Source organism: Medicago sativa, chromosome 4 (genome assembly GCF_051527215.1).
Source record: "Medicago sativa cultivar Bolivia chromosome 4, Bolivia_mono, whole genome shotgun sequence".
Taxonomy (NCBI): domain Eukaryota; kingdom Viridiplantae; phylum Streptophyta; class Magnoliopsida; order Fabales; family Fabaceae; genus Medicago; species Medicago sativa.
Window position 1 is genome coordinate 10111607 of NC_140752.1, and position 18347 is coordinate 10129953.

Genomic DNA, 18347 nt, shown 5'->3' on the forward strand with positions numbered 1-18347 from the left:
TAAAAATAATCATCGAAAAAATTACAAAATTACCCCTACTCTCAAAATGACCAAAATGCCCCTAAGTCCAAAATGACTAAAATACCCTTCTAACACCGAATTCTACAATTCCCAACCAAAAATATACACAGAGGCAAATAATCAAATAAGAGCACATATAACACACATAAATAAATAATAAAATAAATCTAGCGAAAATCGGGCTGTTACACAGCAAGCTAGAGATAGAAGTTGCCACCTCATGAGATGTATTCTTACTAAAAGCCACAACCGACTTGCTAAAATTTATGGCTTAACCAAATGCAGCTTCATAGCTCAAGAGAATATCTTTAAGATAATTTGCTTCCGTTGTAGTCGCTTTACAGAAGAGAAAGTTGTCGTCTGCAAAAAGAAGGTGACTGATAGAAGGTGCTTGTCGACATATACTGATACCATGAATTTTTCTTGTAAACTCGTGATGTTTGATAAGAACAGATATTCCCTCGACACACAAAACATACAAGTAATGAGAGAGAGGGAATACTTGTCGAAGCCCTTTTGCCAGAGTTATTGGACTGATGAGATAGCCATTAAAAATGACTTGGTACTCGACTGAAGTTGCACACATCATAATCTAGGTTATCCAACGATCACAAAACACCATCTTCTTCGTAACAACACTAAGGTAAGACCAGTTAACACTATCAAATGCTTTGGAAATATCAAGCTTTAGCGCTACCTAAAAATATGTTTTATTTTTATGCTGCTGACAAAATCAGGCGCCTTTTTTTTTTCTTCGGCCGCCGGAAATTGTCGTTCCAAAAGGCTGAAAAACCAGTCAAAATCAGCCACAGATTTTGCCACTTCCAGATTTCCAATTTTGAGTCACTCTACAACATTCTCCACCTTGACTCTAAATTCATGATAATGCCAAAATCAATCAATTTGTTGCTCTCTTCATTATTCATGTTCCCTTGCTTCCAACTACACCATGTAGCTCCACATACTTCCACCCAATCTCTTCAACCATCAGAATGTCTTCCGCCTTCTTGAAGACAATCCTTGAATCCAACTACACTAGGAATTTTAGGTAGTTCCATAAGTCTACACCATAACCTCTTCAACCATCAGAATGCATTCTTCCTTCTTAAGACCATCCTTGCATCGAAATACACTAAGAATTTTAGGTAGTTCCACAAGTCTACACCATAACCTCTTCAACCATCGGAATGCCTTTCGCCTTCTTGAAGATTATCCTTGCATCCAACTATACTAGGAATTTTAGGTAGTTCCACAAGTCTACACCATAACCTCTTAAACCATCGGAAGGCCTTCCGCCTTCTTGAAGATCATCCTTGCATCCAACTACACTAGGAATTTTAGGTAGTTCCACAAGTCTACAACATAACCTCTTAAACCATTGGAAGGCCTTCTGCCTTCTTGAAGTTCATCCTTGCATCCAACTACACTAGGAATTTTAGGTAGTTCCACGAGTCTACACCTTAACCTCTTCAACCATCGGAATGCCTTCCACCTTCTTGAAGATCTTCCTTGCATCCAAGTACACTAGGAATTTTAAGTAGTTCCACAATTCTACACCATGAGTATTCTTACCACCGCCTCTCCAGGCTGATGTTGAGTGTTTAACGTCTCTCGAGACGATCACCGCTCTGTAAGGCATTATTCCCAAGGTGAGAAACATCACCTTCTTCATTCCCCCAACAAGACACCACCAAAGCACCCGCATCCTCAATGTTCTCCAAATCATCAAGAATTTTGTTGAACTCTGTAAGTTGCTTCATGATGGACTTTGTCTCCACCATCTTGAATGAGTAGAGTTGCTGCTTTAGAAATTGACGATGATCCAGAGACTTTGTCATATATAAATACTCCAATTTTGATCACATCGATGTCGCGGTTGGTTCCTTCACTACATCTCTCAAAACTTTATCTCTGAGACACAAGACAATGGAACTGGCCTTGTCCAACATCTCAGTCTTCTTCGCTTGTGACATGGTGACCAGTAACACACCTTCACCCTTCAAAACTTTCTCACACTTTTGCTGTATAAACACCGCTTCCACTTTTACCTTCAATAACCCCAAATCATTATATCCGGTAAACTTCTCAATATCCCACTTCGAACTCATGGAACTTAATTATTGATTTGATCATTGCCCCACAATGGGCACCAATTGTTGTGAATTCATTAAAAAATCACACCAATAAAACTTGATGTGTGAAGCAAATTAATCAAGCAACCAAAACAATGTAGGTGACAATTATAAACACAAGTAAAAGTAGAAAACAACGAGAGAAAAAGATAATACACGAAATTTGTTTACCAGTTCGGTCCAATACTGACCTAGCCTGGGGGAGAGAGCAGCCCTCCATTCCACTATAATGATGAGTAACTTTAAAAAAAAAATATCAAAAGGTTACAAAAATTAGTCTTCATAGGCTTCACAATTTAGGAAGAAATCGTCAGAGGTATTTCAGATGCTTCACAATGATATGGGTTTCAGAACAAATGTTGGACGGAGGAAAACAATAAGATGTCGGGGAAATTACATTGGATAGAACGTCAAAGGAAAATCCATAATCAAGATCAATTGTTCTGTTTTATATTACATGTTGGCATAGAGGACCAATCCTTCTCCCATAGGCTGAACTGAACATATGTATCTGGGATTTTCTTTTTAAAGTTACAATGAAATGAAAAGAATCATATTTTCTAACAGCCAGACTACAACAAAACACTGACATTTCTTTTACAATGAAATGAAAATGCTTCAAACCCTTTTTATTTTGTATACTCCTTTTGTCATGTACAAAAAAATAAAAAAAATAAAGAACAGATGATCAGAATAAATGATCATGTCTTCTTTCTCTCCTTTCCCTCTTTTGAAGGATTATAGCATTTCTCTGTGCTTTTATTAGCTTAATTAATGGTGTGATTTTGGACTTCTCATACCATCTTATCAGTCACTATCAGTGGAAGTTTTTGCAGTTTTCCACTATCAACAAATTGTCCAATTCATTTGTTTTGAAACAGAAGAGGATCCTTTTTCAATGTGTTTGAGTAATTTGGAAGGAGATAAATTGTCGTATCTTTCAGTATAAGGAGACTCCGATGCATCAATTAATTGAAGCCTTTCCTTTGGTGGTTGAAAGCAAAAAAATGATAATTTTGATATTGATTTTGATTTTAATTTGTGGTGGTTAAATCCTCTCCAAAGTGTGTGTTTTGTTACTTAACTTTTGATCTTGCTCATTCTCTTTATTGATTCGTTGTTTTTGTACTATGACCTTTGTAGCACCTTGAATTCTATCTTTGTACTCCATGGGTGCGTTTGATCCGTAATACAGTAAGTATCGGACATAATAGCACAAAACACAACAACATAACTCAAGATAGATCAGCACATCACAAAATTCTATGATATTGAATAATTTTTGATTTTATACGGTTTTTTGCGAACAAAAGATTATTTTGGTATTTTAGACAACTTGTATGTTGGACAAAAAGTTGAGAGACAAAAAGTTGTGATATGGTTTAGTGATGGAAAATAATTTTACTTGTTTGTCATGTCCCTTGCCTCAAGTTTGTCCTGCCCCTAAAACAGTTTCATGAATCAAACGTTGTACATCTGAGGTTGTCATGTTACATCATTCGTTTTTTAGCAAATCAAACGCACCCCTTGCGTCGGAAAAGATTTTTTGTTCGTATATTTTATTTTTTTCTTCAAAAAAATAAAAAATAAAATAAACAAACAATTTAGTCTTTAAATTATATAAATATAATTTAGTCTCTCAAATTCATAAAATAGTTAATTAGCCCATGATATTAAGATGTTAAAGACTAAATCGACGGATTTTCATATATTACCAAATCAACATATTACATATACTTTAAGGAATTTAAAGACTAAATTATAGAGTGAATAGTTTAGGGATTTAAATTGAAGATTTTTTAAAACAAAAATCTCCACAGAAGAAAAAAATATTTGGGTGATAATATCAGTTCGATCCTCCAAAATGTTGAATGGTCACAGCTATGTAAATACAATATCCAAACACCTTCACATATTTAAAAAAAGTTAAAAACTGAGAAAATTACATCATATATATCTTTATTAAAATAGTTAAACGGGATGCATTTTGATAATAAGTGTCTAAAAATTGTGCCCAAATAATCCTAACCATACCAAATAAATAGGAAAGCACAAAAGGTCAATAACAAACAAATAAATAAATAAACATCAATTTATTTTATTTTTTGTGGTTCACATTCTTTGGATTTGAAGCTTTTGTTCTCACTTACAACCTCACTCATCATTTCCAGCAGTAGAGTAGAGCAACCCAAAGGTATTGTTTTATTTCTTTCCTTAATTTAATTTTAGATTATTCCTTTTAATTCTTGTTAGTATCTGATTATATCATTGACTTAAAATTAGGACACCATGAACTAAAATTTTCTCTTTATTATAAATTTATAATTATAGATTATGATGAATATTATTATTATTATTTCTTCCAGATTCTGCTATCATTGAATTAAATGGCTTCCATTATTGCAAGCTTGCCACCACCATTGTTGCTCCATGGTAGAAGCTTATTTTCAGGGAACTTCCAAAATTTCTCTGTTTCTCTTCTTCCAGGTAACCCTTTACTGGCTTTGTTCTTTTTCTTTGCTTTTGTTTTTATTATGTCTCAAAGTTTAATTTCTTATGAAACTTGTTTTATTGTGTAAATAATTGTGTAAAATCTTTCATATTCTTATATCTGTGACAAGAATTGAAAGTATGACATTGTTTAAAACGGGGTTGTAGCGCTGACACGTCAGATTGAATGCATGTTCTGTGTCAAAAACCTATGCATGCGGCTACATTTAATTACTTCAATTTTCTTAATTATTATCGGTGTTGTGTCCGTGTTTGTGTTAGTGCTTCATAGGTATTTGTTTAAGTACAGATATATGCCCTACACATGCAAGCTTGTGTCAGTGCTTGAACTAGCTAAAAATTGGCGGCCCCCGTGCGCACAGCCCCATGCATAAAGCTCCCACATACACAGGGTCCCACCATTTGGTGTATAGCACATGGCTTTACCATGTAATTTACACAAGTGGCTGTTTCCAGACTTGAACTCGTGACTGTTCAGTTACATGACAACAACTTTACTGCCGCGCCAAGGCTCCCCCTTGGTGCTTGAACTAACTATACATAAAAGAATTCAAATGACTTTCTGCCATAATATATGCCCCCTGAAATTTTGTACAGTTGATGAGCAATGAACTAGTTTGGCTCCAATTAAAAATGTTGCATGTGAATTTGAAATATGATTTTCATGCGTAGAATGCTCATTTTTGAACTTCAGTGGCTTACACCATTGATTTGATTACTTCCACTTTCTGCTGGTGTGTCCTACAAATGTTTATATCTCCCTAAATGTTCCTGATTCCTGATTTTCAATCACAGGGAGACGGAGTAACGTTCCATTTGTTGTGAAGGCTTCTGGAGAAAGTTCTGAATCTTCAACTTCACTTACTGTTTTCAAGTCTGTTCAGAATGTTGTGAGTTTCTTTTCTCCTACCACTCCCATCGTTTTCGTCTTTTTTTATGAAAGAGACTCAATATTACCTAAGTTTCTGTTTGTTGATGTTTAAACAGTGGGATAAACCTGAGGACCGGTTGGGACTATTTGGTTTGGGCTTTGCAGCTGTAGTAGCACTTTGGGCATCAACAAATTTGATAGCGGTAATCTTCACCAATCTTGCACTATTTTGGAACCGAATTCGTCATTGTAGAATTTTAACCGAACGATAAGGTTATGTTTGGGACATGGGTTTATAAGGGGAAGGGAAGAGCTTATGGCTAGCCTTACAACTTAATCTCATTTTTTTTTAATTATATATTTTGAACTCACTGAATCTACTTTATATATTTTGCTTCCATTGATTAAGGATCCTGGATACACCACTACTCCATACCCTTCTCTTTTAGTTTCCCCCAACTCCCAAAGAAACCCTAATGTAAAACTGTGTTAGTGAAATTACCAAGTATTTCAAGGTCAAATAATAAACTTCCAACCAAGAAAACTCTCGAGAACCGACATTGGTGACATTCATTATTTGCTTTCTCAATATAGCTATTGAGGCTGTACCTTTTTCTTACCATGAAAAAACAATCTTTAATTTTATCGCTATACCATTCTGATTTTGATTTTTTTTTTCTGTGATATTGTGTATAGGCCATTGACAAATTGCCAGTTATCCCGATTTCGTTGGAATTGATTGGAATACTTTTCTCAGTGGTAAGTTCTGTGCTAAATAATGTGTATACTCATGTCATGAGGAATAAAATCACCATATTTTTTTCTTCAATACTTTATGTCATAATGTCTCAACTAACTTGTATTCTTTATTTAAACTATAGCCAAATAAATCTCACTTGTGAGCATTCTGAACTGCACAATTTTCCCCTGTTCCAAAAATTAGAGAAACTATAATAAATTGTGTGCACTCATCACATAATACATTGAGTTACCGACTTTGTTTTTGTTTTTGCAAGAGGGACTTGATGAATTGACGGATTGATTTGGCAACATGAATTGATATCTAACTTTAATTTCTTTTTCTGTTTCAGTGGTTCACCTATCGCTATCTCTTATTCAAGCCTGACCGGTAAGCATTTATATCACTTTCTTGATTTCCAGTTTGTCTGATGTTAGCTACATCACAAAATTATATGAAGACATGTGATTTCATAATTGAAGCGAGGAATGAAAAAGAAAATTAGTATCAATAGATTAGTGTATAACCATAGCCATAGTAATTAAAGAAAAGAAACCTATTTCTCACTTGATTGATCCTGTTAATGACCCTTTGATTGGTTTGAGAGAAATACAAAAGAGAGAGTTAGAAAAGAGATAGAGAGAAGTACCAAACTTCTTCTCATTGGTTGCAAGAGAGGTTGAGAAAAGAGAAGAATAAATTGTTTTTTGTCAAGGGTATCTTTGTGTTTACGAAAAATATTAGCCTTTATCTCTTTACACTCTCTTTCTAACCAAATAACTAGTGAGAGAAAAAAAAATTCTCGTCTATTTCTCTTATACTAAACAGTATATCAAATCCACTATATTTTTCCCTTATTTATATCTTCTCAGTTCTCACACTCTTTTCAACATTTGGAGGCCTCATAATCGATTCCAAACCAGAAGATTCCCCTAGGTTGGTTTGGAAACAGTTGCATTGGAATGATTGTGCAATCGTTCCATTTGCCTCACATGTTGTATAGAATAAACACGCCATAACTTGTTAGTCATTAGCAACCTTAGAATGAGATTTACTGTGATTTTAAAGTTCACTTGTTGGTAATTTTCAAGAGTTTGTTAACTTATATTGCAGTCAGTAGTATGCAATCAACTTCACTTGAATATTTTCTTGATTGCAGGGAAGAACTTTTCCAAATCTTGAACAAATCAACTTCAGATATCTTGGGCCAGTAAGATGAGCTGCCGAAATTTTACTCTAGAATGTGATTTTAAGTGCAGATTATCAGTGGCAAAAAGTTCACTCCTATGTCAAATTACAGTGCAAATACATAAATGAACTGAAGCTTGAGTCTGTTGTGTTACCTTTGTGTACAAAAGTTGAAAATGCTTTTAACATAAACACTTAAGTTGACTGTTAAATCGTTCGCTACACAGTGAATTTGTTTTGGTTACTAAATCTGTCACAACATAGCAAACTTTTCACTACTGAACCTTGACTTAATGAAGTTAAGTTTATGAAATCAGCTTATCCTTAACAGTGAGATTACTTTGTACGCGACTTCATGCTGATTAGACTATTAAGAGTACAGTTTTAAAAGAAAGGTTAGACCATACTGCAAATTTATACATTTTAAGCTTCTACCTTAACTTGATTTGATTAATCTTTCAAACTATTATCAGGGTCAACAAAGTTGGTCTAGTTAGTAAAGAGTTGATTCATGCCTCACAAAGGGGTGGATTGAACTTTTGCCGCAGGCGTGAGAATTTTTTTGGTTAGTAATATATAAGTATTTATGTTAGTGTTTTCTAAAATGAGCCATATAAGTATTTATGTTAGCGTTTTCTAAAATGAGCCTCGAGACTTAACTCATCTAAACCTTTTTTAATAAGAAAAACTATCAACTGTGGAGTTGTACCTGGACTGGACACAAGATATAATTGTAGTGCACCCGATATCCAACAATAACATTTTGATCACACGAGAAAGACTTTCATAGGCTCAATCTCAAATAAATATTATTTGGACACACTCACATGAAATTAACGAAATTAAACAAAAATTATATATAGTCACATCAATTATTTGTGTGTGTCCATCTCCAATGTCTTATATGCTCCCATCATGAATATTGACTACAATATCTCCTTAGGTGTTGAATATTGACCTACCATATGAGAGAATCTTCTTTGCAACCAATGCAATAAAGTGGGGCATTCTCTAAGATGCTTGATGGGAGATGAGTACAATGGGATGCAAATGGAAAGGAAAGAACATGGTTATGTTAGTGGGCATGGAACTAACTCAATTACGTACGCACGTTGTGTGGTCTCTCTGCTGCATGGCCACTGCCGTGAAACGTGTAGGTTTGGAATTGGAAGTATATGACTTGCAAGAATTGAAATAAGAGATGTATGTGATACTTCTTTTTAGAGTAAATCCCCAAATTGCTGTCTTACTTTGTAAGTCGTTCTCCAATTAATCTGGGACATTAATTGATAAACTTTTGACAAAGATGGGAACTAGTTTAAAATATAAATAGAGTCGGAGACTAATTTAAGAATGATTTATAAAGACAGAAACTTATTTAATGGCTTACTCCTTCTTTATATACGATTTATGTATGTTAACTTTTGTTTTTTTTTGTTTGAACAAGCATACGTTAACTTTTATTGGCTACATGTCTCTAAAAAAGAATTGGAGATAATAACGACAATGACATTTGTAAATATTTTATTTTCAAACACTCATCTAACATGTTATTTTTTTCCTCTTCCTATTACATCATCAATTTATCATGTCATATATTTTTCTCTCTCAATGTATATAAACCTCCTTAAAGTGGGTATAACAACAATTTTATTAATCTTTTTCGGGAAAAAATATTTTAGAGATCAACACGTCAACCTTAAAACTAATGTTGCAAAAGAATAACAATAATTCTAATGTGATGTGAAGGCATTTTTTTAAGAGATGTGAATACATCTCTTTTGAGCACATACAAAAAAGAAAAGTAATAATTAAATAATATGTATTTTTAAATAATTATATAATATGTATTTTTTAATGTGTGAACAAAAAACATGTTCAAATTGTTATGTCCACACTAAAATTGCTCTTGTTTGTATAGCTAGTAACATAGATTGTCACGCAAATGGTGACGCTTCTAAAATGAATGTATATGAAGTGTCTAACTTTTTTAAACTACGACAACACAACACATCTACTAAAAGGCATAAATGGTAGCTTCACGAAGAGAAATGATATTTTGACAACCACTTTTTGACAACTTTTGGACAACTTTCTCTCTCATACTCACATGATGTTGTTATCCTCTCTCTTTCTTTTTCTCTCTCCATTGTTTTTGACCAATAAGAAGTGAGAAAAACAAGGTTGTCAACAAAGTTGTCATCAAATGGATGTCAAAATATCATTACTCCTTCACGAATCACAATATCCCGTTCATTTTTGCCTCGAGAGACAATAATCATGACTCCACACACATCCAATATTGATAACATAAAACTATCTTATACATGAGAAATACTTAGTTGAGCACAACCCCAAATCAAAAGTATAATTAAATTACATATTACTTTGTCATATTAATTTTTAAAATATTTCACCAATATCTACGTAGTGATATTTGATTGAATGCATGAATGAAAAAGTTTACACAAACAGTACATCTAGATTATGCAATAATATCATTGCGCAATACACATGTAAAATAACAATTTTGACATATCAATTGATCTAAATCTTACCGACATCATTGTACCTCAAAAACCGACATCATTGTACCTGAAAAAAACTTAGTAACACTGATTTATTTTGACGAAAATTAACTTATAAGTATAGTATAGCATAGCAATTAATAATTTTATCAAAAAAAGTATAGCTATAAATAAATAGTTTACTTGCTTATAAAAAAAAACAAAATAATCACTTTACTTGAAGTTTAATAAAGTTGTTGCGTAAGAACGAAATCTATGGAAACTTTAGTACATTATTGACCAAGATTGTGTAACATACAACTGACACGTGCCTTCTTCTTCTTCTTCAACTGCCATCATCAAATTTTACACTTCACTCTCATTCATTCTTTTACATCATCACTTTCTTCTAATTTCTACATTTCTAAATCTTCATCTTCATTTTACAACATCATCAATAACAAGGTACACGTTCTTTCATTTCTCTCTTGTTCATGTAATATTTCATTTGTATTTTTTTAACTTTCTTTTAAATTTTTGTAATTTTCTTCAAAATCAATTTTTGAAAATAATGAAATAATGTTGATATTTATGTGCACCCCATTTTATGAAATAACAATGTGGATGGAAAAAAGTAATCTTTTTGGAAAATGGAGTTCTGGGCATGTTAGATCTGAGAAAAAGTTTGCAACTTTGATTTTGTTGTTGTTATGGTGCAGGAATTTGTTGAAAGGTAATCTGTTGTGAGGTTTGTATAAGGATTTTATTGTTTCGCGATGCGAGGAAGACAGCGAGTCGCATCAAGGGAATACTTAATTGTGCATGATAGTAAAGATGAAAATCCAGGTACCTTGCTGTTTTGGGATTTATTCATTTTATGTTTGAGTGATTCTATTAGTTTTCAATTGTATTCAATGTTCTATAGAAGTTGATAGTAGTGTGTGTGAGACTGAATATTTGGGGAAGAAATGGAAATGGCTACTTTTACAAGGGTTATATTGCATTGGTATTCAGTGATTACTTATTAAGCTATAGTATATTAATTGCATAATCATATGTTATGCATGTTTGCTTCATGAATTTCTTTGTTGACATTTTTTTTTGTGGGGTAGGGGGTACTGATTATATAGAGTAAAGGCAAGAGTGACACCCCTCACTTTACAAACCGACTTTCTAAGGATGAGTTAACCTCAATATAAAAATCTCATATAATATCAAAGCCTATCCATCAGGCCACCAACCATTTATATCCACGCACCACACCAAGCCGGATAGTGTTGGGGGATTGAGAGGGTGTATTCGGAAAAACCCCAAGTCCCAGGATGAATAGTTATAGATAGTATAAAGTTTGACATGAATTTATTATAGAGTGGGACTCCTCACCTTATCAGCCAATTTTGTGAGGATGAGTTAGGTCCGATATGAGAATTACTTGACTTTCTAATCACATTGCATTAACACCGATTGTTGCATCAAGACTCCCTTTCATTGATTTCGATAGTTTACGCGTAAAATTTGAATAAACATTTTAACAAACCATTTCATTATTGAGCTTGTAAAATTTGGCTTGGAATTGAAAGAAAAATTTGTGTAGTATACCTTAGAAAACATGGCAAGTCATGCCTTGTATATTTAAGAAAGTTCCCAAGTCAACCAAACCAACCAACAATGAACTTCTGCCATATCTACATTATGTAGCATGAAGTTTTCATTTCTTTTTCCTGATTGGTGTGGAAATAATGAAGTTTTTTTTCTTTCTTTCAAAAGTCCCTTTGGAGAGTTGGTTTGTAATTGATAGAACTAACAATATAATTTCCTTTTTCATATCTTCAGTGCGTGTACAGAGTGCGAAACCTTGTTGGCGGCGCTCTTTGCGGCATGTAATAGTGGCCTCAATTTCCTCATTCTTATATGGCTACCATATTGGGTATGATACGCTTCACCAAAGCTTCACACTCTTTCATCTTCTTGTCCTTGTATGAAATCATCTAATTTTCTTGTCATCATCGTCAACACAGAGTAGTCAATGAAACCTTAGAGAGCATTTCTATTGATCTCGGCTTTAGTGGGGATACATTGGCTGAAGGTACTTCATCTTAATTTTCTGACAAACATTAATCTCTATAACGTTTTGCATATAAATATATATATTCATCCACTTCCTTTTATGTGTATGTTTATGAAGGTCTTGTAGTAAGTATATGTTTAGGAGGTGCTTTTATTGGATCTTCTTTCAGTGGGTGGATAGCAGATGGAGTTGGGCGTAGAAGAAGTTTCCAGTTGTGTGCTTTGCCTATGATCATTGGAGCAGTAATGAGGTATGAGCTGGATAACTCTTTATAGGTCTGTGTCATGTGTCTGTACAGGTGATATTTAACAATTATGAATTTAGTGCAGCATTGAGCGTAAAAATGTAGATTTGAAACAAATTTCATGCATTAACAGTCTTGATAAAAGGCACATGAAGCATCAAAATCCATCTTCTTATTCCACTACGTTTCGGTATAAAACAAAAAGATAATGCAAGAAAATAAGGAAAAGAGGTCAAACAGGAAGGAAAGAAAAGAGTCATCAAAATAAATAAATAAATACATAAAACTATACACTTATTACTCAAAACTTTTTGCAGTGCAACATCAAAATCTCTTTGGGGCATGCTTTTGGGAAGGTTATTTGTTGGTACTGGAATGGGACTTGGCCCGCCTGTTGCAGCTCTTTATGTGGCTGAGGTATAGTTGATCATATCATCAATATTGTTCTTTCTTCTTCTGTGAACCATCGACACCGATGCTAAGCACGACACTGGTAATAATTTGAGAAAGTGAAATATTTGAATGTAACCACATGTGTCGATGTCAGACACCGAACCCTCGTTCAATCTGAAGTGTTGGTGCTACAAATGTTTTTTTTTTCTACAGTACGAAGTTACTTTGTGTATGAATAGAAGTATTTTCAGTTAATAATCGTAAGCTCCACTTGCATTAATAGGTCTCACCTCCAGCTGTGCGGGGTACTTATGGGGGATTAACTCAGATTGCAACATGTCTTGGAATCATGGGTTCGCTTTTTATAGGAATCCCAGCCAAAGAAATAGTTGGTTGGTATGGAATGTCAAATTGGCTTGATGAAATTCATGATCATATCTTTACTTTATTAGCAGCATTATCCATCAATTCCATTTTTCTTCGTTAATTCCTCCGTTCCTTTTTAACTGTCATTTATTTTTTGAAATTTTTTGTTTCTATCTATTAGTCATTTTCAAAGTTCATTTCAACATCACATGTTGTTGTGTCAATATCACTCTTAATTATTTATTGCAGGGCGAGAAATAGATACACATAAACAACAAAACTTATTGGTTTCTTTGATTTGTGTAAAACAATGCCTTAAATATTACTTAAAAAGGAACGGAGGTAGTACTATTTACCCAACTGATATTATTTGTAGAAAGTAGCATCTTATGTGTAAATTTTGTGCTCAGGTGGCGGATTTGTTTTTGGGTATCTGTCATCCCTGCTGCTGCACTTGCTCTTTTCATGGAGATCTGTGCAGAGAGTCCTCATTGGCTTTTCAAGGTCAAATCTCCATGTAAATTATTAAGTACCAACTATTATTGGTTATCCTAGTGCATTTGATTTTGACTATTTTGGACTCTCTGGTGTAGGCTAATTGATTGTGTGGAATGAAGTATGATAAAAATGTTTACCTGATAATGGCTTATAGATATTTAAATATGAACTTGATGTTGTGATGATATATATAAACTAAAAAGATCGGCAATAGAACCTATAGTGTGTCAAGTTCTCTTGTTTATTTATTTATTATTTATTTTTTGTTTAACCTATTTTTTATTTCTTCAATTTTTATGGACTATATTTTCCTGATGTGAGGCTATTGAAAAGCTTTATTGCTAGGTGACTTGTGTTCATCTATGTTGTTTCTTCTCCATAGTGAATTTAAATGATATTCTCTCTTCCTGTTATGATTGATACTGTTAGGAACCGAGTGAAAATAATTGGACAAGTCATAGAAATGAAAAGAAAGAATACAACCTTATTGAAAGAATAAGAATAGGAGAGTAGACTCTCTTCCAAGGGTTTTCCCTTCTACAACAGAGCGAATTGACTATTCACTCAATGTTTACAAATTCGAACAATCTTCCTTTCCCCTTGCATTCAAGTTTGAGTGGTTAGTTCCACATAAGATAGAAATGAGTTAAATGAAGGATATATAAGATATGTCCCTGCCTTAAGGCAGCAAGTCGGACAAATTACTAGGAATCCAGAGAAAAGGAGAGAAGACTCTCCTTCAAGGGTTTCCCCTTCTAGAACAACCATTTCTTTATCCTCTTAATGGTTACAAATTTGAATGATCTCTCTCTCCCCTTGCAGCCCCCTACTTATTATGTAAATTCCCTCTAACTGTCCATTTACTAATTTGTCATTATGTTTTATTCTAACAGCTACCTCTTTTTTGTATTTCTTATTTGCCCTCCCACAGGGATTAAATCTGTTAAAATTAATATTAAATAAATCCTTCATAATATATCTATTTTTCCTATTTTTCGCTTTGCTCAGAAAGGAAGAACCGTTGAAGCTGAGGCTGAATTTGAGAAGCTCTTGGGAGGACTACATGTGAAACCTGCAATGAGTGAACTGACAAAGTCTGACAGAGGTGATGAGTCCGGCACAATGAAGCTCTCAGAAATACTGTTTGGCTGCCATGCCAGAGGTATACATCATAATTTTTTTCTTCGAATTTTTGAAATATTTTTTGTGGACAGTATATCGTTGTATCTTCTAGTCAATTGCTTAATCATGTCATCCTTTATAACAAATTCTTTTTGAAAGTATATAGTTGTCTAATTCGGGTTTCTAAACCACTAAATGCATTTTGCAGTGATGTTCATTGGATCTGCGCTTTTTGCTTTGCAGCAACTGTCCGGCATAAATGCTGTTTTCTATTTCTCTTCAGCTACCTTTGAAAGCTTTGGTGTATCATCAAAGATGGGAAACACATGTGTAGGAATATGCAATTTATTGGGTATCTGCCGCTGGCTTAACTCCTTTGTGTTTTTTCTAGGTTAATCTGTAAATTGTTGTATATTTATCTCAATCTTGTTGTGTACGCCACTTCAGGTTCAGTTATTTCAATGATTCTGATGGATAAACTTGGAAGGAAAGTGCTTCTCCTCGGTAGCTTTTTAGGCATGGTAAGAAAGAAAATGAAAATAATAAATTTTCTGAATTAATAATTTTAAACTTGAATGTTACTTGCATAAATTTCATCAGACATGTTATTAAATTCAAACTAGATTGTTCAAGAATTTGTTTTCTATCCAATTATATTATCCGACTTTTACTCATTTTCTTATTTAGGCAGTAACAATGGGTCTACAAGTGATTGCTGCAAGTTCTTATGCATCTGGGTCTGGAGCAATGTATCTATCCGTCGGTGGCATGTTGCTGTAAGTGGTTAGAAAACTTCAACTTGCATTTCGAGACCTTGCTTATGAATTTGAAAGGCGTTGGTTCCTTCTTTTGTACTACCAAATAACTTCGAAGATCTCTACATACTTGAGTGTTCATGTTTAATAATATTTGTTCTAAATGTAAAGTGGAATATGCAATGCAGGTATGTGCTATCATTCGCTCTTGGTGCTGGTCCAGTTCCTTGTCTCCTCATGTCCGAAATATTACCTGGCAAGATCAGAGCCAAGGCAATGGCAATATGCTTGGCTGTGCATTGGGTAATTGTTTTTTTGCATTCACTGATATTTGATGCTCCCTGTTGAGATCTTTGATAGTGGGCAACTCGCATTTATCGATACTCTAGATGTTTAGTCCTAGTCTTAAGGGGTGTTTCAAGATTCCACATCATCGACTAGAGATATGGCCAAAATAGGCCTTAAGACTCGAGCAGTACCCTTCCCTGGATTTAGCTTTTGAGGTTGAGTTGACTAAATCCAAATTCTAAAATGATATATGAGTCTATCCTAGTAATGTTATTAAGCCATCCACATTTGTCCACACATCATATGCCCAATCCTGGCCGTGAGGGGTCTGTTGAGATCTTGCATCGATCTGGTGATATGGGCCAAAGTAATCCGTATGAAAGCTTGGGAAATCCTTACTCCTTGAGCTAGATTCAGGGTTGAGTTCGGCCCAATCTAAATTCTAGAACTCCCTAAAAATTTTGATAGGTAACTACTAGAATTTATATATGACTTGGTCATTTCTGTAGTTTTATCATACCTAGTACTAATGTACTATGTGTCTAGGACATTATTATGGTGAATTGCTACTTCGCTTTATTATGGAATTGAAATGTGACGCTTTTCTAGCCTTGATGGAATAGTGACGTGATAGGTCACAAAAGAATGAAAAGATAGAGCCAAGCACCGATACCATGTTAATGTTATGGGGTTTTATATGAAGAAACATGGATAGAAAAAAATATAGACAAAAATATGATTATGATTAGATGATATAAAAAGATTATGTACTAAGTAACTCTTATTTATAGGGACACTAGACTCGTAATCATAATTAATAGGAAAAAAAATTATGATAATAATTAAGTAATATGAAAACTAGCCTTATGGGATACTCTAAGATAAAAAAAACTTATGCGATAATCTAAGATAATATCAAGATATTAGAATATATTCTTATATTATAATAGTATTTAAAATTGTGCGCTGATGCGTAAGGTCGTACAAGTTTACGATCCTCTGCCCTGTTTGTCATTCTGTTTTGAAGCAAAACTGGGAAATGGTGGGTTCGGTTGGGATCACCTTGCTAAACCGTGAAATCAGTAAGATTGTTGCCTTGCGATCTTGGGAATGTTAACTGCAAATTGAAAGTGTGCCTGGTGTGGTGTCTGACATTGACAAGGTTGTTAAGCGCGCGCTGTAGATCGTGAGATCGTACGATCTCACGCGTTCTTCTCCCTAAACCGTGCCGACGCGGTGCGAAAATCGTTGAAGAGGGCGGCGCGGCCGGCGCGCAGAGGTAGATCGCAAGATCGTGGAAGCGGCGAGTTTTCTCGAACCGAATTTGTACCTTTTAACCCATATGACCCGTTTTGACCCGGTTCGCGGAGAAGTGTTTGTTGCCCAAAACGACATGCTTTGCAGCGGAAGAGAAATGGACGTTGAAAAGTCAAAACAATTGAGCTTGTCTTTCACGCAGTCAATAATAAAAGCTGATTTACTATTTTTGGAAAATGTGCTTATAATGCTTCTTTTAGAGGAATTTTTATTTTTTAAAAGATTGCATTGTTTTTAGCCTTAATAAATCTTATATTTAATATATTATTTCATATATTTTAAAAGTTTTATGCTAACAAATATTTAAATAGTTTTGTCAAAAAAAAAAATATTTAAATAGTTTGTTCTTATAAAAATTAATTAAATAGTTAATTGGTTATTTATTTAACATAAGTACTATTTAATTTAATCATATAATTTAATAATATAACACTATATGTAGTATATTTTTTTTGAAGAAACATTCTATATTTAGTAATATTAAGTGTGTTTCTTAATTATATTATAATCTTGCCTTTGGTGGGATCTTACGATCCTTGTTACGATCTCACGATTTACGATTTTTTTATACCCAAACGATCTTGGATGAGATCTCGATTTTGACAACCATGGACATTGATATAACATCGATACATGTGTTTACAACTTTACATTCAATCCACTATTGTTTTCTTAAATTATTAAGGTGTCTGTGTTTGTGTCGTGTCTCGTGTCCATCTCAATGTCCCGACCACAAAGTATGAATTGCAATTTGAGTTCAGAATTTATAGTAGATAGAATTACTTGAAACCTCCTCTTAATGTATTATTCAGTTGCATCGAATAATATTTTAAATGCTTGAAAAATAAGTTTTGGCTTTCCAGATTTATCAATGTCATTTTCATTTGGCTCTTGTCGTTAACATTTTTTTTAACAGGTGATAAACTTCTTCGTGGGACTATTATTTTTGCGCATGCTGGAACAAATGGGAGCACAACTCTTGTATAGTATTTTTGGTTCATTTTCTTTGTTAGCTGTGATTTTTGTGAAGAAATATGTTCTGGAAACAAAAGGGAAGTCACTGCAGGAAATTGAGATTGCACTTCTTGCACAAGAAATAGCCTAAATGAGCTGAATAGGATCATATGAATGAGGTATAGGGATATATTTCCATTTGTTGAATGAGTTATAGAAACATTTTTGGTGAAGGAAAAGATAAAGAAATTACCTCTTTAACATGAAATTTTGCCATTGTATTAGCTTAAATGTTAAGCTTTTGTATGATGACTTGTAAAACAAGTAAGAGACTGTACAACATATGAGTAATTGTTCTATTTGATTTAAAATA

General features: G+C 33.8%; 2 protein-coding genes across 3 annotated transcripts; both read left to right on the plus strand.

Moving 5' to 3' along the window:
• Window positions 1-4316: 4316 nt before the first annotated feature.
• LOC146926180 (CURVATURE THYLAKOID protein) lies at window positions 4317-7616 on the plus strand. Its single transcript, XM_085758554.1, has 7 exons — window positions 4317-4347; window positions 4520-4640; window positions 5460-5554; window positions 5652-5738; window positions 6232-6294; window positions 6627-6664; window positions 7434-7616. Exons 2-7 carry the CDS (start codon window positions 4541-4543, stop codon window positions 7486-7488), a joined length of 438 nt encoding a protein of 145 aa, XP_085614680.1. The 5' UTR covers window positions 4317-4347; window positions 4520-4540; the 3' UTR covers window positions 7489-7616.
• A 2728-nt stretch (window positions 7617-10344) lies between these two features.
• On the plus strand, window positions 10345-18345 carry LOC146926181 (putative plastidic glucose transporter 3). Of its 2 annotated transcripts, none has more exons than XM_085758557.1 (14): window positions 10345-10434; window positions 10689-10815; window positions 11803-11896; window positions 11988-12055; window positions 12155-12287; window positions 12599-12698; window positions 12958-13070; window positions 13451-13544; window positions 14547-14700; window positions 14869-15012; window positions 15108-15181; window positions 15348-15436; window positions 15604-15718; window positions 17937-18345. In XM_085758557.1, the coding sequence occupies exons 2-14, from the start codon at window positions 10746-10748 to the stop codon at window positions 18123-18125; spliced, it is 1437 nt and encodes a 478-aa protein (XP_085614683.1). In that variant the 5' UTR covers window positions 10345-10434; window positions 10689-10745; the 3' UTR covers window positions 18126-18345. The 2 variants fall into 2 exon arrangements, with proteins under 2 accessions (XP_085614683.1, XP_085614681.1); XM_085758555.1 differs by having other exon boundaries at window positions 12958-13066; window positions 13451-13557.
• Window positions 18346-18347: the final 2 nt, after the last annotated feature.

Bases quoted from the DNA above. Each gene is read 5' to 3' on its own strand.
- LOC146926180 (XM_085758554.1), top strand. From the start codon at position 4,541: ATGGCTTCCATTATTGCAAGCTTGCCACCACCATTGTTGCTCCATGGT. The intron at 5,555-5,651 runs GTGAGTTTCTTT...ATGTTTAAACAG, and splicing joins TCAAGTCTGTTCAGAATGTT to TGGGATAAACCTGAGGACCG. The intron at 6,295-6,626 runs GTAAGTTCTGTG...TTTCTGTTTCAG, and splicing joins TTGGAATACTTTTCTCAGTG to TGGTTCACCTATCGCTATCT.
- LOC146926181 (XM_085758555.1), top strand. From the start codon at position 10,746: ATGCGAGGAAGACAGCGAGTCGCATCAAGGGAATACTTAATTGTGCAT. The intron at 14,701-14,868 runs GTATACATCATA...TGCATTTTGCAG, and splicing joins GTTTGGCTGCCATGCCAGAG to TGATGTTCATTGGATCTGCG. The intron at 15,437-15,603 runs GTAAGTGGTTAG...TATGCAATGCAG, and splicing joins TCCGTCGGTGGCATGTTGCT to GTATGTGCTATCATTCGCTC.